General features: G+C 48.6%; 1 protein-coding gene across 3 annotated transcripts; it reads left to right on the forward strand.

Annotated features, from left to right (window-relative positions):
- Positions 1-1,059: 1,059 nt before the first annotated feature.
- On the forward strand, positions 1,060-22,629 carry TMEM19 (transmembrane protein 19). Of its 3 annotated transcripts, none has more exons than XM_069955921.1 (7): positions 1,060-1,219; positions 3,308-3,458; positions 7,582-7,695; positions 9,468-9,605; positions 11,806-12,060; positions 20,615-20,824; positions 22,165-22,629. In XM_069955921.1, the coding sequence occupies exons 2-7, from the start codon at positions 3,329-3,331 to the stop codon at positions 22,326-22,328; spliced, it is 1,011 nt and encodes a 336-aa protein (XP_069812022.1). In that variant the 5' UTR covers positions 1,060-1,219; positions 3,308-3,328; the 3' UTR covers positions 22,329-22,629. The 3 variants fall into 3 exon arrangements, with proteins under 3 accessions (XP_069812022.1, XP_069812031.1, XP_069812027.1); XM_069955930.1 differs by having other exon boundaries at positions 3,308-3,446; XM_069955926.1 differs by lacking the exon at positions 1,060-1,219 and adding an exon at positions 2,868-2,942.
- Positions 22,630-23,485: the final 856 nt, after the last annotated feature.

Below are 23,485 nucleotides of genomic sequence, written 5' to 3' on the forward strand. Positions count from 1 at the left end.
TATACAGACCGCACACGCACCAGTCCTCTCCCCCTGTATACAGACCGCACACGCACCAGTCCTCTCCCCCTGTATACAGACCGCACACGCACCAGTCCTCTCCCCCTGTATACAGACCGCACACGCACCAGTCCTCTCCCCCTGTATACAGACCGCACACGCACCAGTCCTCTCCCCCTGTATACAGACCGCACACGCACCAGTCCTCTCCCCCTGTATACAGACCGCACACGCACCAGTCCTCTCCCCCTGTATACAGACCGCACACGCACCAGTCCTCTCCCCCTGTATACAGACCGCACACGCACCAGTCCTCTCCCCCTGTATACAGACCGCACACGCACCAGTCCTCTCCCCCTGTATACAGACCGCACACGCACCAGTCCTCTCCCCCTGTATACAGACCGCACACGCACCAGTCCTCTCCCCCTGTATACAGACCGCACACGCAACAGTCCTCTCCCCCTGTATACAGACCGCACACGCACCAGTCCTCTCCCCCTGTATACAGACCGCACACGCACCAGTCCTCTCCCCCTGTATACAGACCGCACACGCACCAGTCCTCTCCCCCTGTATACAGACTCCACACACACCAGTCCTCTCCCCCTGTATACAGACCCCCACACACACCAGTCCTCTCCCCTGTATACAGACCCCCCCACACACACCAGTCCTCTCCCCTGTATACAGACCCCACACCAGTCCTCTCCCCCTGTATACAGACCCCACACCAGTCCTCTCCCCCTGTATACAGACCCCACACATCAGTCCTCTCCCCCTGTATACAGACCCCACACATCAGTCCTCTCCCCCTGTATACAGACCCCCCACACCAGTCCTCTCCCCCTGTATACAGACCCCCACAAGCACCAGTCCTCTCCCCCTGTATACAGACCCCACACACACCAGTCCTCTCCCCCTGTATACAGAGAAAACACACACACCAGTCCTCTCCCCCTGTATACAGACCCCACTGTGAAAATTGCAGCTTCCTTCCCTGTTTCTGCACAGTGAATTGTGCAGCAGCTCACTGCTTTCTACTTCCGGTGGAAGCCCCGCCCCTCCTGCTGACATCACAATCACAGGAGAGGATACACTCTAGCATCTACCGTTTCTGGCAGGGTTAAAGCGTCAGCCAAAAGCAGGGATGGCTGCCAGCACCGGGGCATGGAAGTCTCCTCAGCGGCGACCAAGAAAAGAATTCACGCTGCGTCCGGTTAGTAATATACACGGAGAGGTGCAGTGTCTGCTCACAGCTCACTAAGGGCCAGGCACGTGCAGGGTGAACTATGGGCAGCTATCACCTGACATGTGGATGATAGCCCGAGTGATGGCTGCTGTCTCTCAGTGTAGTGCCCACGTACAGGCTGGTGTGTCAGTGTAGTGCCCGAGTGATGGCTGCTGTCTCTCAGTGTAGTGCCCGGGTACAGGCTGGTGTGTCAGTGTAGTGCCCGGGTACAGGCTGGTGTGTCAGTGTAGTGCCCGGGTACAGGCTGGTGTGTCAGTGTAGTGCCCGGGTACAGGCTGGTGTGTCAGTGTAGTGCCCGGGTACAGGCTGGTGTGTCAGTGTAGTGCCCGGGTACAGGCTGGTGTGTCAGTGTAGTGCCCGGGTACAGGCTGGTGTGTCAGTGTAGTGCCCGGGTACAGGCTGGTGTGTCAGTGTAGTGCCCGAGTGATGGCTGCTGTCTCTCAGTGTAGTGCCCGGGTACAGGCTGGTGTGTCAGTGTAGTGCCCGGGTACAGGCTGGTGTGTCAGTGTAGTGCCCGGGTACAGGCTGGTGTGTCAGTGTAGTGCCCGGGTACAGGCTGGTGTGTCAGTGTAGTGCCCGGGTACAGGCTGGTGTGTCAGTGTAGTGCCCGGGTACAGGCTGGTGTGTCAGTGTAGTGCCCGGGTGCAGGCTGGTGTGTCAGTGTAGTGCCCGGGTACAGGCTGGTGTGTCAGTGTAGTGCCCGGGTACAGGCTGGTGTGTCAGTGTAGTGCCCGGGTACAGGCTGGTGTGTCAGTGTAGTGCCCGGGTACAGGCTGGTGTGTCAGTGTAGTGCCCGGGTGCAGGCTGGTGTGTCAGTGTAGTGCCCGGGTGCAGGCTGGTGTGTCAGTGTAGTGCCCGGGTACAGGCTGGTGTGTCAGTGTAGTGCCCGGGTACAGGCTGGTGTGTCAGTGTAGTGCCCGGGTACAGGCTGGTGTGTCAGTGTAGCACCCACGTTCAGGCTGTTGTGTCAGTGTAGCACCCGTGTGCAGGCTGTTGTGTCAGTGTAGCACCTGGGTACAGGCTGGTGTGTCAGTGTAGCGCCCGTGCGCAGACTGTTGTGTCAGTGTAACACCTGGGTACAGGCTGTTGTGTCAATGTAGCACCCGGGCGCAGGCTGTTGTGTCAGTGTAGCGCCCGGGCGCAGGCTGTTGTGTCAGTGTAGCGCCCAGGCGCAGGCTGTTGTGTCAGTGTAGCGCCCGGGCGCAGGCTGTTGTGTCAGTGTAGCGCCCGGGCGCAGGCTGTTGTGTCAGTGTTCACAAGTAAGGATGAGTGCATTTACAGTACTTCACTAGGCTTGTCCGTCAGTTTGTCAGTCTGCTGCCTTTGATTTCGGTGCCATTCTGCTTCGGGTGCCTGGTAAAGCTGGATCCAACCCTTGGAAACTTCTCCCAGTTGAATCCAGCTTTTCCGGGCATCTGGAGAGGAGATCAAAGGCAGCAGACTGACAAGCCGACAGCTGAGACTAGTGAAGCAAAACCCCTCTGTAAATTTGCTCATCCTTATCCACAGATCTCCAGCCTTCGCTTTGACCTCCGCCCCTTAGTAACATGCCAGCAGTTAGTGCCAGTATAATAGGCATACAGTAATGTGATTTGTAAATGATGTTTTCTACACAAACAGTTATACAACATACTCTGGCACATTAGAAGCTCCTTCATTCTCCTGGTGTTGTAGGGTTGGCTTCTGCTGGGTAAGTAGAGTCCAAAATTTATGATTATTTGGGGTGCCCCTGAGGAATGTCACGTGTCTGCTTATAGAAAGTAGTTCAAGCCCGAGACATGGTTAGCCAGCTTCATAGCAGGTTGGTTGGTATAAAGAGTTTTAGAAGTCTGAATTGTATCATATAACCTGAGCCACTGTAATACACTTGTTGCATCCTTTAGGCTGCATATACACGACTGTGTGTTCCGTCAGTCCTTCCCCTGCTTATTATTAGACTGTCTAAGTATTACACAGGATTAGGGAACCTTCAGGGTTCCTGTGGGCTGTATGCTCCATTACATTTGCATTCAGGATTAACCTGCACTCACTTCTTTCTTTTCCTTTTGTTCTTAGGAGAGCTGTTGAACTGCAGCTATGCTATTTATTCGGGACGACGTTTATAAGGAATATGCAAACATGATGATGAATATAGTCATTCTGTCTATGATCCTTTGCATATCTTTGTCCTTTTGGATAATATCAATTACTGCGAGTACGTACTATGGTAAGCTCTATGAAATGGCTAATAGTTTTCTAGCTTAGTTATTTCCCTATTTACTTCTGTGTGTGTCTTCCTGTCTTCAGTTCGTTCCTACTTCTGTTCTGCTTCTCCACGTTCTGCAGGGACTTTCTGTGGTGCAGCAGTCTATTAGTCTTATTAGTGTTGCATCTATAGTGATGTAACATCACATGACTGCAGACCATAGTGCCATTCATCCTTGTCACAGAGGCCTAAAGTGGATTGGTGGTGCTGGTCCAGGTCAGAATATGAATAATCATTACATTAGAATTTTCCTGTTACTTACCTATGTGTTAACATATATCTGTAAGCAACGTCTTCTGTTACCATAGTTAAAGCAAATGTACATCAGGTACTCTGCTTTAAGTTTTTTATATAAATAAACCAGTGTCAGGGCTCTTGTTTTGAACCGCAGCCTGGTTCCCGCACATGGCATCAGTCTATTACCGGGCACCAGCACGTCCTGAAGCACTGGAGGTGTCCCCCTGCCCCCAGCATGATGAAACCCCTCCCCTCTGTCATGTGGCTCCGGGCCGCGGGTCAAAAAAAAAAAAGACCACAGACCCGGCATCCCCGCGCCGGTCTAGTCATATAAAAAAAACTTAAAGCTATGTACCTAATGGTACATTTGTTTCAAGGTATCAAGCCTCAAGGTTAAAGCAGGGAAGGGGAACCTGTGGCCCTCCAGCTGTTTCACAACTTCAGTTCCCAGCATGCACGGACAGCCAATGCTTTGGCTTTGCCTGTCCATGAATATTGGAAGTTGTAGTTTTGTACCAGATGGAAGGCCGGAGGTTCCACATCCCTGGTTTAAGGGAACCTGTGAGGCTGTTTGGGCAGTAGACACTATTAGCAATGCTGCATGTATTCAGTAGCTAGTATTCCTACCTTGCCTTGATTATTTTGCTGTGTCTTTCCTTTTTGAATATATTTAAATTTTAGGGTCCAATCACACGTACCTTATTGCAGCAGATTTTACAAGCTTCTTACATTGAAATCCACTGCGATGCTGAGTACTATTAAAATCTATAGCACTCCATTCTCGCATCACTTCATTAAACTGTGAGAATATAGTGCCATAGTCTTGTAAAAATAAACTACCTGTAAAATAAACTACCTGAGGTCAAAAATAACAAACCGATCATGCTTACCTGCCCCTATTTACATAGCGCTAGCGCCAAATTAAAACATGCAGCAGAATAATGAAGACAAAGTAGTTAAAGGGGTATTCCCCCCCCCAAGAGCAAAAAATTTATAATGCTGAGCTGAGATGGTGAGATGATGTAGCAGAGCTGAGATGGTGTAGCAGAGCTGAGATGGTGAGATGATGTAGCAGAGCTGAGATGGTGAGATGATGTAGCAGAGCTGAGATGGTGAGATGATGTAGCAGAGCTGAGATGGTGAGATGATGTAGCAGAGCTGAGATGGTGAGATGATGTAGCAGAGCTGAGATGGTGAGATGGTGTACCAGAACTGAGACTGTGAGATGCTGTACCAAAGGTGAGATGGTGAGATGATGTAGCAGAGCTGAGATGATGTAGCAGAGCTGAGATGGTGAGATGATGTAGCAGAGCTGAGATGGTGAGACGGTGTAGCAGAGCTGAGATGGTGAGATGGTGTAGCAGAGCTGAGATGGTGAGATGATGTAGCAGAGCTGAGATGATGTAGCAGAGCTGAGATGATGTAGCAGAGCTGAGATGGTGTAGCAGAGCTGAGATGGTGAGACGGTGTAGCAGAGCTGAGATGTTGAGACGGTGTAGCAGAGCTGAGATGGTGCGACGGTGTAGCAGAGCTGAGATGGTGCGACGGTGTAGCAGAGCTGAGATGGTGCGACGGTGTAGCAGAGCTGAGATGGTGCGACGGTGTAGCAGAGCTGAGATGGTGCGACGGTGTAGCAGAGCTGAGATGGTGCGACGGTGTAGCAGAGCTGAGATGGTGCGACGGTGTAGCAGAGCTGAGATGGTGAGACGGTGTAGCAGAGCTGAGATGGTGAGCTGCGGGAGGGGTTGGGGGGCCGCGGGTGAGACGGAGGGGGGGGGGGTAGTTGGTGACGCCGGGTGTCAGGGGTGCCGGTGAGCTCCGACGCCGGGTGTCAGGGGTGCCACAAATGAGCCGGGGGGGGGGGGGGGGGCGCGGGTGAGCTGCTAGTAACTGCCGCTGCTAGTGACCCGCGGGGGCGCCGTGGGTGAGGGCCGCAAATGAGCCCAGGGGAGTGCTCCTCTGCTGCCGCGATTGAGCCGGCATGGGCGGGTGACAGCGGTGGCTGCTGTAAGAGAGGGAGACAGTGATCACTGTCTCCCTCTCTTGCAGCCATCCCAGTCAGTGTGTTGAGCCGTGGGTGACTGCGTTGCTGCCAGTGACACAACCGGCGGGTGACAAGGCTGCCGCAGGTGACAGGTGTGTCCTCCTTCACTACAGTTTGGCTGGGTTAGAGGCGCTAACCAAGCCCATTGAAGAGAAGGAGGACACGTGATGCCGTCTCGGAGGGTGCTGACCAAGAGTAGGGAGCGTGTCTGGTTGGACTGAGAGCTGATGATTTTATGCATTTGGTGGGGGTGAGTGCTCCTAGATAACAGCATAACTGTGCAGAATCCATAATACATTGATATTGGAAATATGGAAAGCTAGGGGTGGGCAACGTATTAATGCAAAAATAATTTTGGGGGGAATACACCTTTAATACATGCAGCATTGCTAATGGTTTATACCCGTCATGCCGCCATTAAGAAGATGCAGAGAGGGCTCCCGGCACCGTCCCTATCTGCAGCGCACGGCACCCGGCTGTTTTGTTACAACCCATCCCTGGTGTCCAGTGGGGGAGATCGCCCCCCTCTGCGATGTGATCGCGGAGGAGCGATCCCTTCTTTCTACCTGGGCTGGGCCTCAGCGTCTGTATGATGCTGATCCTGGCTCAGCAATAGATATGCTTCTGGCTGCAGCAGCCTTAAGCAATCTAACACTGATCTCATTGATCAATGTATTGTAAGTACACTGCAGTGATCTCTATGAGAGATCACTGCAGTAATAATAAAAGTTGAAAAAATAAAAAAAAGTTTTTTTTCGTCAATAAAAAATCCCCTTCCCTAATAAAAGTCTGAATCACCCCCCTTTTCATATTTTATACATAAAAATAAACAAACAAACATTCATATTTGGTATTTCCATGTGCATAATCGCCTGAACTATTAAATTATCACATTCCTGATCTCGCATGGTAAAGGGCGTAAGCGTGATAACCCGCCAAAGTGCAAAATTGATGATTTTTGATCACACCAAATCCAGAAACATTGCAAATTATAAAGTCGTATATGCGCAATCAAGGTACCGATAGAAGGTAAATATCATGGCACAAAAAATGACACCTCACACAGCCCCATAGTCCAAAGGATAAAAGCGCTATAAGCCTGGGAACGATTTTAAGGAACATATATTTGTTAAGAATAGCTTGAATTTTTTACAAGCCATCAAATAAAATAAGTTATACATATTACATATCGTTGTAATCATAACGACTTGGGGAACATATATAATAAGACAGTTTTACCCCAGGGTGAACGGCATAAAAAAAAAAAAAAGTGTTTTGTTTTTTTTTATTTCACCACACATTTATTTTTTTTCTGCTTTTGCAGTGTACTTTATGAAAAACTTCCGCCTCTCATTGCAAAGTACAATTAGTGGCGCAAAAAATAAGGGCTCATGTGGGTTTCTAGGTGAAAAAATGCAAGTGCTATGGCCTTTTAAACACAAGGAGGAAAAAACAAAAATGCAAAAATTAAAATTGGTCCGGTCAGAAGGCCGCTCAGAAGGCCTGATGGGTACCCTTTAAAATTTAGTCCCTACTCTCATTTGCAAGATGGCATAGCATTTGTGTATGTGTAATATATATTTGTGTACGTCTAAAATATATATAAAATCTATGCCTATGGATGTTATTTATAGAGATGTGCATGTATAAACACCTTAATTGAAGGTTAAGTGGTTCTTGAGTGTGAAAGTGGAATTACAGACCTTTAATTCTTGGAGTCCAGATTATACAAATGTAATTACAGATATATAGATGCAAAAAAATTCTCAACAAATGAGTTTGTATACACGTTTATTTTACCAGGCACTCTGCGACCCATATCTCCTTGGCGTTGGCTGTTTTCTGTAATAATTCCTATTGTTATTATATCCCATGGTTTAAAAAAGAAGAGCTTAGATAGCAGTGGTGCTTTAGGAGGTATGTATTAATTTTAAGTGTTATGGCTCAGATGGTTTATTTATTTATTTGGGGGGGGGTTGTTCATTTTATTACGTACACTTGGAACAGATCATAACTGGGGGACACAAAGAAACACAAAATCACCCCAAATAAAAAATATTGCTTTTTATTTTTAATTTCACCACGCATATAATTTTTTAAAGCAAAAATTTAGCCTGTCATTGCAAAGTACAAATAGTTATGTGTAGGTAGCTATTGAAAAAAGGTGAAAAAATGCAAGCACTATGGCCTTTTAAACACGAGAAGGAAAAAACAAAAGCGCAAACACAAAAATTGGGCCGGGAGGAAAGGGATTAAAGGGGTAGTGCGGCGGTAAAGAATTATTCACAGAACAACACACATTACAAAGTTATACAACTTTGTAATGTATGTTATGTCTGTGAATGGCCCCCTTCCCCGTGTCCCACCACCCCCACCCGTGTACCCAGAAGTGTGGTGCACTATACATTACCTGTCACGTGCCGACCCAGTCTCCGATCTTCAGTCAGTGACGTCTTCTTCGGCCGGGCGGCGAACAGCTCCGACTGTTCCGAATGCCAGCCGCCCTCTGCAGCGTCATCCGATGCTCAGACGCTCAGCATAACTGTGCTCAGCCAATCGCGGCTGAGCAGCTGATGACGTGGCCGCGGAACAGTTGGAGCTGTTCGCCGGCCGGCCGAAGAAGACGTCACTGACTGAAGATCGGAGATGGGGGTCGGCACGTGACAGGTAATGTATAGCGGGTACACGGGTGGGGGTCCATTCACAGACATAACATACATTACAAAGTTGTATAACATGGTAATGTGTGTTATTATGTGAATAATTCTTTACCGCCGCACTACCCCTTTAAATACACGGTATGCCCACTATTTATGATCCATTCCTGGCTTTGCAGATAGTACATCCTATTACATATCCGTGTGAACACACCCCAGGGATTAATTTAGTCTACCTTGTTGTTCTTGTAATAAGCAGAATATAAGTCTCATTTAATCTTGGGCAGGTGTCCCATTACTCCATGTTAATATATAGAATGTTATCAGATATAGTTGCCAGTAAATAATTGTCAGCCTCTATTCTATTTTGGAATCTAGGAAAACTAGGATGTATTAGGGTGCAGACTCCGCTCGTAAATTTGCCTATTTTGCTCAGTGGGAACTGACTCTAAGTGAAATAAGAAGCATACAGATTTATTACTAAGAATACAGATTTATTACTAAGAATATCAAAGTGTGCAGTGCTAATTTTTAATATTAAAACAAATTAAAAAAATCCTAAGTCAGTGGGATCTATCCTATAGTTGATCTGACACAGGGGTATGGCTTTTGTTATTAACAGAATCCACAATGTATTTATACTTGAAATGTGTGTAAGAAAAGTTGCATGTACTTAATGTGAGAAACAGAGGGCTATAGTATAGAGAGGGAGAAATAATTATAGATATTAACCAATTCTTTACACAGCAGATTTGGAACCTGCACATATGGATGCAGTATAAGTCATGCTTTAATCTTCTTAGCCTCAGCTAGCACTGTTGACTTCACTTCTATGTATATAGTGAATGTACATGTTCACCAACTGAGAAGTCAGCTCACATTTTCTAGTTAATTGACCCCAGAGACAATATGCCTCTTGTCTTTTCATGTAGATACTGTTATCAACTTACATTTGCAGTTAGTTTTGAAGCTTGTTTTATACCATCAACTCTTGCATGCGACTATTGTTTTACTACTCTTATTTTTTTGCAGGGCTGCTGGTTGGTTTTCTCCTGACAGTTGCTAACTACAGCTTTTTCTCAGCTCTTCTTATGTTCTTTGTCACATCATCAAAGCTCACAAAATGGAGAGCAGAGATTAAGAAGACATTTGACCCTGAGTACAAAGAAGGTAATGTGTAGGTGTATTTGAAGACCTGTCATCTATTTTTTTCTATACATAAGACATAAGCTCAGCATGTGTTGCCTTTCTGATGAGCTTGTAGTATTAGCATTAAAGTGACTCTGTACCCACAATCTGCCCCCTACCCCCCCCCAACCACTTGTACCTTCAGATAGCTGCTTTTAATCCAAGATCTGTCCTGGGGTCCCTTAGGCAGGTGATGCAGTTATTGTCCTAAAAAACAACTTTTAAACTTGCAGCCCCATGCCCAACAGCCGGGGCTTAGAGTATCTGTGCCCTAACTTTGCACCACCCCTCCATACCTCCTTCCCTCCCTCTTCATCATTAGGAATGCCACTGGAATATTTACTCCTGTCTGAACATTGCAGAAGGTGCTTAACGATCCAGCCCATGTGTCGGGCTGACACAGGTGAGGACTAGGAGACCATCTGCCTGGAGCATTCCCAATGATGAGGAGGGACAGAGAGGTTGTGCCAGCCTAATGCATACACTATCTAGGCCATGCCCATTGGGCACGGGGCTGCCAGTTTAAAAGTTGTTTTTTAGGACAATAACTGCATCACCTGCCGAACGGACCGCAGGACAGATCTTGGATTAAAAGCAGCTATCTGAAGGTACAAGTGGTTGGGGGGGCAGATTGTGGGTTCAGAGTCACTTTAAATGGTCAGTAGAATGAACATGCTGTCTAAAGTTCGGCTTGGAGAGATGCAACTAACTCCGGATGGTCAGATTGCTGAGGCAAATTCTTCATGCCAAACTGTAGCAAGCACGTGAAACCAAATCATTCGACTGACCTTTTAACCAGTTGACGACACAGAACGAGCATGCTTGTCCTGGTACAATTAACTGTATAGAGTGAACTCAGGACGTGCACTATCCTCAATACACAACCTGATCAGCTGTGCCAGCTAATTAACCATTTCGGTGCCACTGTCAAAACTCACAGCAGCATTTAAAGGTCTTGTAAATAATGCCTACCCTGGTGGTCCAGTGGGGGGGTGGGGGGGGGTTGGAATTGCCATTGCGGGAAGCTGATCCTTCATATTCTGTTGTGTGTCGGCATTGACCTGGCTTTGAGATTGCTATAGGCTGCCTTCAGCAGCCTGTTGATATTGAGCCAAGACAACCTCGATCAGTGCAGTACTCCACCGGACGATTATCGTTTGCATAATAGTTAACGATTAACTATCTCAAACAACTGCTATTGCGGAAGACCTGAAAATGTTCACTCATTTCCATGCAACGATAATTGTTACTTATGATCGTAATTGCGATAGTTTTTTACTTCGCTATTTATTCGCTACTGCGTTCATATCTATTGCGAACGACCGAACGATGTCTTATTCAATGCGAACGTTTTGCAAACGAGCAACGCTAAAAATAGGTGTAGGTCTTATAAAGCGATCAACGATTTCTCGTTCGGTCATTAATCGTTAACTGCATTTCAACCAAACGATTATCGTTTAAATTCGAACGATTGAACGATAATCGTCTGGTGGAATAGGGCCCTTACACAGAGAGATTTATCTGACTGAATTTTGAAGCCAAAGCCAGGAATGGATTTGAAAAAAGGCAAAAACAGTCTGTTCATAGTCTGTTCCTGGCTTTGGCTTCAAAAATCTGTCAGTTAAATCTTTTATGCACTGCATTGACCTCAGTGAGCAATTGTAGTATTGCTCATAGAAGTCTCCTACAGGGACTACAAATAGGTGTAAGTTTTTTTTGTTATAAAATCCCTTCCCATAGTAAAAGTTTCATTTGCTCCCCTTTTTTTAAATAATAAATTTAATTATTTAAATAACAATAAAAATGTAAAAAATAACCATATTTGATATTGCTGCGTGCACATTCTTGCTCTTGCATGGTAAACCGCGTAAGTGCAAAATTGGAGTTTCTTGGTCACATCACATCCCAAAAAAAGATTTCTTGGTGCTTGGTCCAGTGAAAAATGCTTTTTATTTATGGTGGTTTGTGCCATCTAAGCGGGGCTTCATGCCACTTCGTGCCACTTAGCCCCATCCACATTGTCCCCGCACCTCTGTGACATCATGTAGGCCTTTGGAATCGGCCAACCTAGATTCATCAAGTTTGAGTCAGTAGACTCGTGTTTTTTTGTTTTTTGTTTTTTTTAAGTAAGTGATGATTATGTATTTGATTTGTTTAATTTTTTAATATATATATATTTCAGGTGGACAGAGGAACTGGCTGCAGGTATTTTGCAATGGGGGTGTACCAGCAGAGTTGGCTCTGCTGTACATGGTGGAAAATGGTCCTGGAGAGATGCCAATTGACTTTTCCAAGGAATACACTGCCTCCTGGATGTGTCTTTCTCTTCTTGGGGCCCTTGCTTGCTCAGCTGGGGATACATGGGCATCAGAGATTGCTCCAGTCCTTAGCAAAAGTTCTCCTCGATTGATAACCACTTGGGAAAAGGTCCCTGTGGGTAAGAATAAAATGCATTAACCATTACCTTGCTCTCAACCTACAGATTAAACGGGGGATAGGGGGGGGGGGTAGTGCTTACCCCTCCTTAAAGCACCACACCACAAGCTCCGGGACCCCTGCCGGCAGTGCTGGCAACGTTACATAGTTCTTGGGAAATTATGCACATAATGCTTTTCATGTAGCTGTCTGTGACTAGTGTGATAAAAAAAAGAGGATTTTTGTACTCACCGTAAAATCCCTTTCTTGTGGCTTCATTGGGGGACACAGCACCTGTGGGTATAGGCTACTGCCACTAGGAGGCGACAATAGACAGAAGAAGAAGTGACTCCGCCTGGCAGGCTATACCCCTCCTACAGACACCAGGCTAACTCAGTTTAGTCACAAGCAGTAGGAAAAGTAAAGAAAACAACCTCAAAATAATAGGGTGGGAGCTGTGTCCCCCAATGAAGCCACAAGAAAGGGATTTTACGGTGAGTACAAAAATCCTCTTTTCTTGTGCCTGTCATTGGGGGACACAGCAGCTGTGGGACGTACAAAAGCAGTCCCAGAGGGTGGGGAAATCAGATGACAATCCCCATGCGGCCTGCCTAACACACGGCAGCCTGCAGAACCTTGTGGCCCAGACTGGCGTCAGAGGAAGCCAGGATATGGACCTGATAAAACTTTGTAAAAATGTGAACTGAAGATCAGGTGGCGGCCTTGCAGACCTGGGACACCGAGGCCTGATGGCGAACCGCCCAAGAGGCCCCCACAGCCCGAGCAGAAAAAAGCGGTGACCCGCACCGCCACGAACACGGTAGGCTTCTGCGATGGCCGTCCTGATCCAACGCCTAATGGTGGTCTTGGAGGCAGCCAGCCCCTTGCGCGGACCCGACGAGACCACGAACAGGAAATCCGAGTGGCGGGAAGGAAGCAGTGACTGACAAGTAGATCCGTATGGCCCGGACAAGGTCCAAACAATGCAGGAACCGTTCCCTAGGATGGGAGGGCGCAGGGCAAAAAGAGGGGAGAAAGATGTCCTCATTAAGGTGGAATGCAGACACGACCTTCGGCAGGAAGGAAGGAGGAGGGCGAAGCACAACCTTGTCCTTGTGACGGACCAGATAAGGGGAGCGACAAGAGAGCGCTGCCAGTTCAGACAACCTACGGATGGACGTAAACGCCACCAAGAATGCAACCTTCCAAGAAAGGAAACAAAGAGACACCTCCCGTAGAGGCTCAAAGGGAGGACCTTGCAGAACCTCGAGGACTAAATTAAGGTGCCAGGGCTCTACAGGCTGTTGAAAAGGGGGGGGCCAAATGGACCACCCCCTGAGAAAAGTCTTCACCTGAGGGCGGAAATCAAGAGAACGCAAGGTGGAATGACTGAGGCCTTTGTCCAAACTGGATTGCAAAAAAAGAAAGAATCTTTGTCGCGGAACACACCAAGGGGTGAAAATTATTCTGTGCACACCAAGAAAAGAAGGCCTTCCATACGCGATGGTAGTTCCGAGCCGACTGAGGCTTGCGGGCCTTAAGCATGGTTTGGATGACTGGCTCCGAAAACCCCCGAAATCTCAATACCACGGCTTCAACAGCCACGCCGTAAAACTCAGCTGAGGTAAATTAGGGTGGAATATTGGCCCTTGTGAAAGGAGGTCAGTCCACAGGGGAAGACGCCAGGGGGCGTCGGTGAGGAGGTGCACTACGCCGATGCACGAGGACCGGCGCAGCCAGTCTGGAGCGACAAGAATGGCAGGAAAGCTGAGTGCCTTGATGCGCTTCAGGACTCGTGGGAGAATGGGCAGAGGAGGAAAGGCGTAAACCAGGGAGAACTGCTCCCATGGGGTCACCAAGGCGTCCACCGAGAACGCGCGAGGATCCCGGGCTCGAGTCACATAGGTGGGGAGTTTGTGGTTCAGCCTGGAGGCAAAGAGATCCACGTCTGGGAATCCCCACCGCCGGCAGATTTAAAGAAACACCCCGGGATGAAGAGCCCATTCGCCGTGATCCAGTCTTTCGCGGCTGAGATAGTCCGCCGCCCAATTGTACACCCCGGGAACGTGGACTGCCGAGAGAGCTGGAACAAAAACGCTCCGCCCAACGGAGAATGCGAGCGGCCTCGGTCATGACAGAGCGGCTCCTGGTACCGTCTTGACGGTTCAGATAAGCAACGGCGGTGACGTTGTCGGTCTGAACACGGACCGGGAAACCCCTCAGGAGATCGGTCCACTAAGACAGGGCGAGGAAGATGGCCCGGAGCTCCAGGATATTGATGTGAAGCCGAGCCTCCATCGGTGACCAAGAGCCCTGAGCCGTGCGGCTCGCGAAGACAGCCCCCCCACCCGGACAGGCTGGCATCCGTAGAGATGACCAGCCAATTGAGGGGGAGAAAGGACCACCGGAGACGTCAACCACCAAAAAAGCTCCCTGCGAACAGCAGGCGACAGGAGGATCTCCTTGTGGAGAGACAGAGGGGGCCTGGCCCACTGAAATAGAATCGCTCGCTGCAGAGGGCGCGAATGAAACTGAGCGAAGGGTATCGCCTCGAAAGGGGAGACCATCTTGCCCAGGACTCACGTGCAAAGGCGAATGGAACAGGCAACCTTGTTGGGAGGAAGGAGAACGCGTGCCGTCTCTGTGTTGAATAGCATCCAGAGAAACTCCATAGAGCGGGTGGAAAGTAGGGAAGATTGTTGGCAATTGATCACCGAACCGAAATTGGTCAGGAGATCAAGTGTGATCTGGAGACTGGACAGAGTGTCCTGTTTGGAGCGGCCCTTTACAAAGAGGTCGTCCAGGTAGGGCAAGATAGCCACCCCCTTTGACCGAAGCAGAGGCATCAAGGTGCAAGGATCTTGGTAAAGACTTGAGGTGCCGTGGCTAGCCCAAAGGGCAGGGCAACGAATTGGAAATGTCGAGAACAGACGGTGAAACGTAGGAAACGTTGATGACTGGCTGCGATGGGAACATGCAGATAGGCGTCGCGGATGTCTATAGACGCAAGAAATTCGTCCTGCTCTAGAGACGCGACCACTAATCACAAGGATTCCATGCGGAACTGCCGAAGGCGAACAAACCTGTTCAGCCGCTTCAAATTCAGGATAGGACGGACCGAACTGTCCTTTTTGGGGACTGTGAACAGATTGGAAAAGAATCCCTGTAAGCGCTCAGAGGGAGGGACTGTGACCACAACTCCTTGAGCTAGGAGATTCTGAACCGCCTGAAAAAGCTCGGAAAGCTTTGCCGAAGAGCGTTGGAGATTTGATGGAAAAACGTGAGGCGGCGGAAAGAACCCGAACTCGAATTTGTATCCTGAAGACATTACCTCCCGAACCCACACATCGGACATATGAGCCAAATCTCCTTGAAGGAGAGCAGAAGACCCCCTACTTGAGGGAGAGACCTGAGTGGGGAAGGACCTTCAGGAAGAAGACTTGGGGGCAGGACCCTTAGAAGGGCGAGAACAGGGCTGCTAGGATGGGCAGGGTTTGAAGGAGGGCTTCCTAGAAGGAGCCGGAGGCATATCCTTAGCCGGGCGACAACGTGTCGGAGGCTCAAGGGAGCGGAAATGACTGGAACACCTGAGAGACTGAGGGCGCCGGGACCGATTCTGAGGGAGCAGGGAGCTCTTACCCCCGGTAGCGTCCGAGACTATTCAATCCAGCTGCTCACCAAAAAGTCTGTTTCCTGCAAAGGGAAGAGAAGTCAGAGCCTCCTTGGAGGCGGCGTCAGCTGACCAGGATTTTAGCCAGACCGAGCGTCGGATGGCTAGAGAGTTTGCCAGGGCGCAAGCAGAAAAACGAGCGGCTTCCTGAGAAGCGTCACACAAGTATTTGGACGCATGCAGAATCTGCGAGCCAAGAGACAGGAGATCCTCGCGTGGAGTGTACAGGGAGAGGTCAGGACTAACTGCCTGACCCAAGAGGAACAAGCCTTGCAGACCCAGGATGCAGCAAGGGTAGGACGCCGGTCCGAACCAGCTGCAATAAAGACCGACTTCGAAAAAGTGTCGATTTCCTTGTCCACTGGGTCAGTGAGTGAAGCACCATCTGCCAGAGGCAGAGTAGTAGACTTGGAAAGTCGTGAAACCGGAGGGTCCACAGATGGGGGCACCGTCCATGTAGAGACCAAGTCAGGGGAGAAGGGAAACAAAGCCTCGGCACGCTTAGAGGATGGAATCCGCCGGTCAGGGTGATTCCACTCCTTGGCTAGAAGATCCTCAAATCCTTATGACCAGGAAAAACCAAGGGTTGTCGCTTATGAAGGACTGAAGGAGACTTCACTCTTGGATGTAGAAGGGGGCTCTTCATCAATATGCAAGGTGTCCCGCACTGCACGGATCAAGGCTTGCACTGCAGAGGCCAGCTGATCCTCCCTGTCAGACTCTGAAGCAAAGTCAGAGGGGTCCCCCGAGGTGGCGGAGAGGGGTCGCTGGGAAGCAGAACCGCCTGCAGTGGATCTGTCGGAGAAGGGTCTGAGGAACACCTAGAGGGTGACCGTGAGACAGAGTCTTGGTCTCTTATGGGATCGTCCTCTGGAAGGGAAGTCAGGAGATACCCTGGAGGACCCCGCTGCTGGGGGCGCCTGGGAGGGCAACCGCTCAATGGCATGAATCATGACCTGAGACAGCTAGAGAGGTCACCGATCGCCTGGGACAGGGACCTAGCCAACTCAGGAGAGGCTAAATCTGAACCTGGAAGGGGGGGGGCCTCCTGGGAGTTGGCACCAGGGTTAAGGCACAGCAGGCAGAGGAAACTTCTTAATGCAACGAACACATGCAAAGTGTGTCGTCACAGCCGCGGGAGCGAGCTGCCTAGGGGGGTCGTCCCGGGGACCAGACATAGTAGCTAGGGCTGTTAGCCTGGGGAGTGGGGGAGGGGGATATCACCCACTGGGTGAACCTACCCGACCCTGGAACTGCTGCCGTGCTGGATGCTGGACTGGATTCTAGCTGCTGCACGCTGGTGCTGCTGTTGCACAGGGAGTTGTAGCTGCTGTACTGGAGCTGCTGTTGCACAGGGAGTTGTAGCTGCTGTACTGGAGCTGCTGTTGCATAGGGAGTTGTAGCTGCTGTAGTGGAGCTGAAGCTGCTGCTGCTGCTTGGGAGCTGTGGGGCTGACAGTCTGTGATAGCAGCAGGAGACCACAAGCTGCTTGGCTGCAGGGGAGAGGAGGAGGAAGGGAGGGGGCACAGGGAGGAGAAGGTGGGGGCTACACCAATAGGAACTGGGCAGGCGGGCGGGCGCTCCGCCCCCGTGACGTCACGGCTGTGCGCCGATGCGGCCTAGCTCCGGGAGAAGCCGGGGCCTAAATTTATGGAGCAGGCCGGCGGCGGCAGGACGCCGGCGCGGAGCGCTAGAAGACGCGGTCGCCCAGCTAGCCCCGGCAGCTGCTGCCAGTGCCCTTGTGCCACCCCCGGCAGAGACACCACGACCAGGGGGGGAAGTAAGTCAGAGACCCCCCCGGAGACCCCTGTGCTGTGAGGCGGGGGGAGGAAGGGAATCCACCCTGACTAAACCTCTGACAGCAATGTCCCTAAGGACACTGCGCAGGACGACACCCCAGGAGAGATAGAGACCCCAGGAGGGGGAAGAGGGTCCCTAAAGAACGCTAGGCAGGACAATCCCCCCAAGAGGAAAGGGGGGGGGGGGGAGACCCCAAAGAGAAGACTTGGGGCAGGTGGGACAGAGGAGATACTCACCTGTCCGGCGGCTTCAGGTGCGCGCAGGGTCACCCCTTCGGTCACCTCGCACCTGGGTGGGGTACCGGCATCATGCCGCGGCGGTGGGGGACAGGTGACCGGCGCAGGGAAATAAAAACTTTCCGTGCACCCTCAGAGGGAAGCTACGTCTGGTGTGGCAGCCCACGCCGACGGTCCCCCTGATAACCTAGAAAGAAAGAGAAAGAAATAAAACTAAAATAATAAAGAGGTGCATGGCACCTGTGTCTACCTCCTACGGACACTAGACTAAAACTGAGTTAGCCTGGTGTCTGTAGGAGGGGTATAGCCTGCCAGGCGGAGTCACTTCTTCTTCTGTCTAGTGTCGCCTCCTAGTGGCAGTAGCCTATACCCACAGGTGCTGTGTCCCCCAATGACAGGCACAAGAAATACTGCTTTATGCTTTAGAAAAGTACCAAAGAGGTGTGACCTAAGTTTATGAGGCTACATGTTCGAAATTTAGTGACTAGCTGCAGAATAGTGGGATCAATAATGCCTGATGATGTGTCAAAAGTTGTTTTTCATGGTGGCGACTCTTTTTAAAATTTTACATATTTATTTATTTAGTGAACTGCATTGTCACAATTTCTGGAATGTATATTTATATTTAAAGTGATTCTGTACCCACAATCTGTCCCCCCCCAAACCACTTGTACCTTCGGATTGCTGCTTTTAATCCAAGATCTGTCCTGGGGTCTGTTCGGCAGGTGATGCAGTTATTGTTTTAAAAACAACTTTTAAACTTGTAGCGCTGTGTCTAACGGCCGGGGCTTATATTAGTTTATGCATTAGGCTGGCACACACTCTCCGTCCTTCCTCCCCACCCTCCTCATGATTAGGAACGCTCCAGGCAGATTGCTTTCTATTCCCCAGCTTTGTGCATAATAAACATGGGCTGGATCGTTAAGACACCTGTGCAAAGCTCAAACAGCAGTAAGGCTGCATTCCCACGTTCCGTGATCCTGACGGATCAAGGACGTGGAATGCATGTACCGGAGTCCCCCGCGCCCGGACAGCATCTGTAATTAGATGCTGGGAGCGGGGGAGACTGTATTCATAAGCGCCGCGCTGTAGTAACAGCACCGCGCGGCTGCTTCATTACAGCGCTGCGCTTATGAATACAGTCTCCCCCGCTCCCAGCATCTAATTACAGATGCTGTCCGGGCGCAGGGGGACTCCGGTACATGCATTCCACATCCGTGATCCGTCATCACGGAACGTGGGAATGCATCCTAAATGTTCCTGGATCATACCTAATGCTGAGGAGGGTGGGGAGGAAGGACGGAGAGGTGGTGCCAGGCTAATGCATATACAAATGTAAGCCCCGGCCGTTAGACACAGCATTGTAGGATTAAAAGTTGTTTTTAAAACAATAACTGCACCACCTGCCGAACGGACCCCAGGACAGATCTTGGATTAAAAGCAGGTATCCGAAGGTACAAGTGGTTTGGGGGGTCAGATTGTGGGTAACTTTAAGGGGTTGTCCATGGAACGGAGTACTGCTAAGGCCCTACGCTCCCTGAAACTAACCCCATATACACACACACACACACACACACACAATTTGAAGACGAGTGATGGAGCTAAGCCGCCCACACGCAATGTCCAACAGCAGAGACGTGGAATCTCAGGAAGTGAGCTCCACAGAGCAGAAGGCTTCAGTCATCTTTTACTTCCCAGACAGCCCTTTTAATTTTCAAGAGATTGATTTTGTTAAGAGATACGTATTTGGGATTTACAGTTTTACATGGGTCTTTAAACTGCTGCAATACTACATTTCCCAGCATGCCTGGACAGCCAAATCCAAAGCTTTAGCTGTCTGGGCATGATGGGAATTGTGGTTTTGTAACAGCTTGAAGGTCACAGTTTAGAGACCTATGGTTAAAGAGAACCAATCACGGGCGAAAATGAATTTTTTTTTATTCCCTAATTAGAAGTAAATCCTAATTTTAACAATATTTGTAAATATAATTAATTAATTTTAAAGCTGCCTTTTTTAAATATTTCTGTTTTACTTTCCTGCCTCGCGCCGGCTCTTTTCAAAAGAGCCGGCGCGAGACAGGAAACTCCCGTCATGCAGAGTGGCAGCAAGGCCGGTGGGGGCCCGCCATCTTGATGACGTCACTTGCGTTCCACCGCTGGAACGCAAGTCACGTCTTCAAGATGGCGCCCCCCCCCCCCCCCCCCCGGCCTAGCTACACCAAACAAGCGGATTAGGTAAAGTATAAGACTGTAAAGGCAGTCTGTATCTTCATGAAGTCTATTTATGAAGATACAAACTGCCTTTGCAGTCTGTATCTTATGCCTTAACTACTACTCTGTGCCGGTGCAGCAGGGCCGGCGCCGCCATCTTGATTACGTCTTTGCGTTCCACCGCTGGAACGCAAGTTACGTCATCAAGATGGCGGCGCCGGCCTTGCTGCACAGAACAGAGGATTAGGTAAAGTAGAAGATACAGACTGTAAAGACAGTCTGTATCTTCATAAATAGACTTCATGAAGGTACAGACTGCCTTTATAGTCTTATACTTTACCTAATCCTCTGTTTCTGTGCAAGCAAGGCCAGGCGCCGCCATTTTGATGACGCAACTTGCGTTCCAACGGTGGAACGCAAATGACGTCATCAAGATGGCGGCGCCCGGCCTTGCTTACACAGATACGAAAGAGTAGGTAAGGCATAAGATACAGACTGCAAAGGCAGTCTGTATCTTCATAGATAGACTTAGGGAAAGATATACTTTAATATTAGGGACAGTGAAATTTAGATGATAGGTTCTCTTTAAGAATCTAAGGTGACTCCAATGTGGGACTTCATTTCTCTATACAACAATAATTTCTTGTGTTTCTTTCTAGGTACAAATGGAGGCGTTACATTCATAGGTCTCTTTGCTAGTCTTCTTGGCGGCTTATGTGTCGGCATGGCATATTTTGTCACTCAGCTTATATTCGTGAATGACTTAGAAATCGTTGCCCCACAGTGGCCAATCATTTTGTATGGTGCAACAGCTGGCTTACTTGGCTCCATAATAGACTCTTATCTTGGAGCAATAATGCAGTACAGCGGTGAGCTTATAATTTCCATTTTAATTAGCGATATAGTAGTGTACAGCACAAAGCATACATGGGCTAATAAGGCTGTGTTCACATATGTGTTGGGGTTTCTGTTTTATAATTGGTGTCCATTTTCTTTCTTGGTGCCTGTAGTTTTCATTGTCTGCATACAATGCTATTCATTCTGTTGCTTTTTACTAAAAGGGGGCTCTTAATGGAGTGTTTGTCATAGATGTGAGCATAGCCTCAGGGCCCTATTCTACGGGCCGATCAATAATGTAAACGAGCGCCGATCTGCTAGATCGTCGCTCGTTTATTGGGCCTATTCCATGGCCCGATGATCGTTTAGTAAGGGCTGCAGGGACATCGTTACTGATGTCCTTGCAGCCCTTGCAGCATACATTACATAGCTGGCCTTCTCCTCCGCTCCGTCTTATTCCCGGTATCGCTTGCAGCATCAACTCCGGAGCTGCCTGACTGAGCTGTCAGACCGCTCAGCCAATCACTGGCCATGGTGGTCCCGGCCTGTGATTGGCTGAGCAGTCTTGACAGCTCAGTTAGGTGGCACCAAAGCTGCTGTGTGTGGGACCAGGATGAAGACAGAGTGGAGGAGAAGCCCTGCTAGGTAATGTGTGCTGCCTGAATCGTCTGTCACCCGCCGTGCATCGTTATTCCACGCAGCGATGCGTTTAGGTTTGGGCCTAAATAAACAATCAACCGATGACACAATCATCGGCTGATCATTTTCTCTATTCCACTTATCAGTAAGGTCAGAATAAAAGATAAGCTAAACTGTTGACCCATTGCACAATACGGTTTATAAATGCTCACAACATTTTGTAACAAATAAGTATTGTTAAAGGGGTTGGCCACTTCATAGTAAAATTGTTCAATGTATTAGTAAGTGTACTAACTGCCCTTACTGACAGCAGCTCTTTGTGTACCTCATAGAGCTAATATCAGACTCCCCTCCTCCAGGCTTGACATCCCTGCTCTGTGGTGATTCTGTCCATAAGATGGCTGACATGAAGGAGCATGTGACCATGCCCCGCCCTTCAGTGTTCACCACTGAGCCTGTAGATGCCTATGGTGGACACGATTTTATGGACAGAATCACCACAGAGCAGGGCAGCACAGCCTGGAGGAGGGGAGTCTGATATTAGCTCTATGAGGTACACAGGGAGCTGCTGTCAGTAAGTGAAGTGTGTACAGTTACTAATACTATACATTATTCAGCAGTAAATTAACATAGCTCTCCTCCACTGAACACTGAAATAGATCACTGACTGTAATACTAAAACTAATTAGTTGTTTTTTGTTTTTTTTTTGCTAATATGTATATGTTTTTGTAGGTTTTGATGAAAGCACTGGGAAGATTGTCAGCCATCCAACAAGTAATGCAAAATTGATATCTGGGAAGCCCATACTGGACAACAATGCTGTAAACCTATTTTCCTCAATCCTCATAGCGATTTTGCTGCCTGGAGCTGCTTGGAGTTTTTGGCCTAGAACATAAATGATTGCACAATAGCACATCTGCTAAAAAATTACGGACTATGTGGTGTCTCCAGGTTTGCACATAGCAGAATATACATGTTCTCACTTTCTGTAATTTGGACAAATAATACTAGTGAACACTGAATCACTAATAATACAGATGCACTCTGTTTTTGGCACTAACGTTATGCACCTGAAATAATGTACAAATGGTTAACAGTCACAAGCTACAGATATAGCCTGACTAACACTGAAGCATAGTTTATTCATGGTGAATTTTAAGATTTTAGACTGTGTGGAATAAAAATTAGGTAAGGTGACACAGTTGCAGCTTTTCTGATTGTTTGAATAATTATAAATGCGTCTTGTTTTGCAGTTGCTAATTTTAATGTATTGAGTGGACCAAAAAAACTTGATTTTTTTAAAGTTGAGTTCTCATCTATGTGTAACATAACTAACTGTGAAAATAATGTGTTATAATTAATGACATTGTCCTTGTGCTTATTCAAATAGGCTGGATGCACATGTGTATATCACTGAGATGGAAGTAGGCTGCTGTAGGACATCTGTCACCAGATGGCAGATGTAGCAGGGTGGAAGAAAGGGGTCTGTTTAGACACTTTTTAGATTTTTACCAACCTATATAGAAAGCCAAGCCACAAAATAGATACATACAATCTCTTTATTAGATTAAAATAGTCATAAAAATAACATTTAAAGGGAAAATCCGTCCCGGGGGTATTTTTGAGCTATGGCCGGGGAGGGGGTGGTTATAGATGGCGGCGGTCACTTACCTCCCCTTTTCCAGCGCCCTGTACACCCGTCCCACGGCTGCTTCCTGGTGTGAGCTGCGGCATGAGACGTGACTTCTCAAGGCAGCTCAGCAATCCAGCGGCCGAGGCGGGACTCTGCATAATATCCCTGTTGCATTATAATTGGGGTCCACACTCTCTGACCTCCTTTGACTCTGAAAGCAAAGAGGCCGCAGGGCTAATTTAACTAAATCAAATGTGGGTCTAAAAGTGGAAGCTTTTGCAGGGTATTATAGGAAATAGTCGGTCATGTTGCCTGTTGACATTTTGCTGCATTCTTGTAAGCAAAATACCAGATTTTTACTTACCCCATTGAGGAAAATTGTTAAACCCTTCAAACAATCCACAGTGGAACTGACATGTT

The sequence above is a fragment of the Dendropsophus ebraccatus genome, chromosome 1, assembly GCF_027789765.1.
Source record: "Dendropsophus ebraccatus isolate aDenEbr1 chromosome 1, aDenEbr1.pat, whole genome shotgun sequence".
NCBI classification, from domain to species: Eukaryota; Metazoa; Chordata; class Amphibia; order Anura; family Hylidae; genus Dendropsophus; species Dendropsophus ebraccatus.

Excerpts from the sequence above, each read along its gene's own strand:
- TMEM19 (XM_069955921.1), top strand. The coding sequence starts at position 3,329 with ATGCTATTTATTCGGGACGACGTTTATAAGGAATATGCAAACATGATG. Across the intron at positions 7,696-9,467 it reads TAGCAGTGGTGCTTTAGGAG|GGCTGCTGGTTGGTTTTCTC; the intron begins GTATGTATTAAT and ends ATTTTTTTGCAG. Across the intron at positions 20,825-22,164 it reads AGCAATAATGCAGTACAGCG|GTTTTGATGAAAGCACTGGG; the intron begins GTGAGCTTATAA and ends ATGTTTTTGTAG.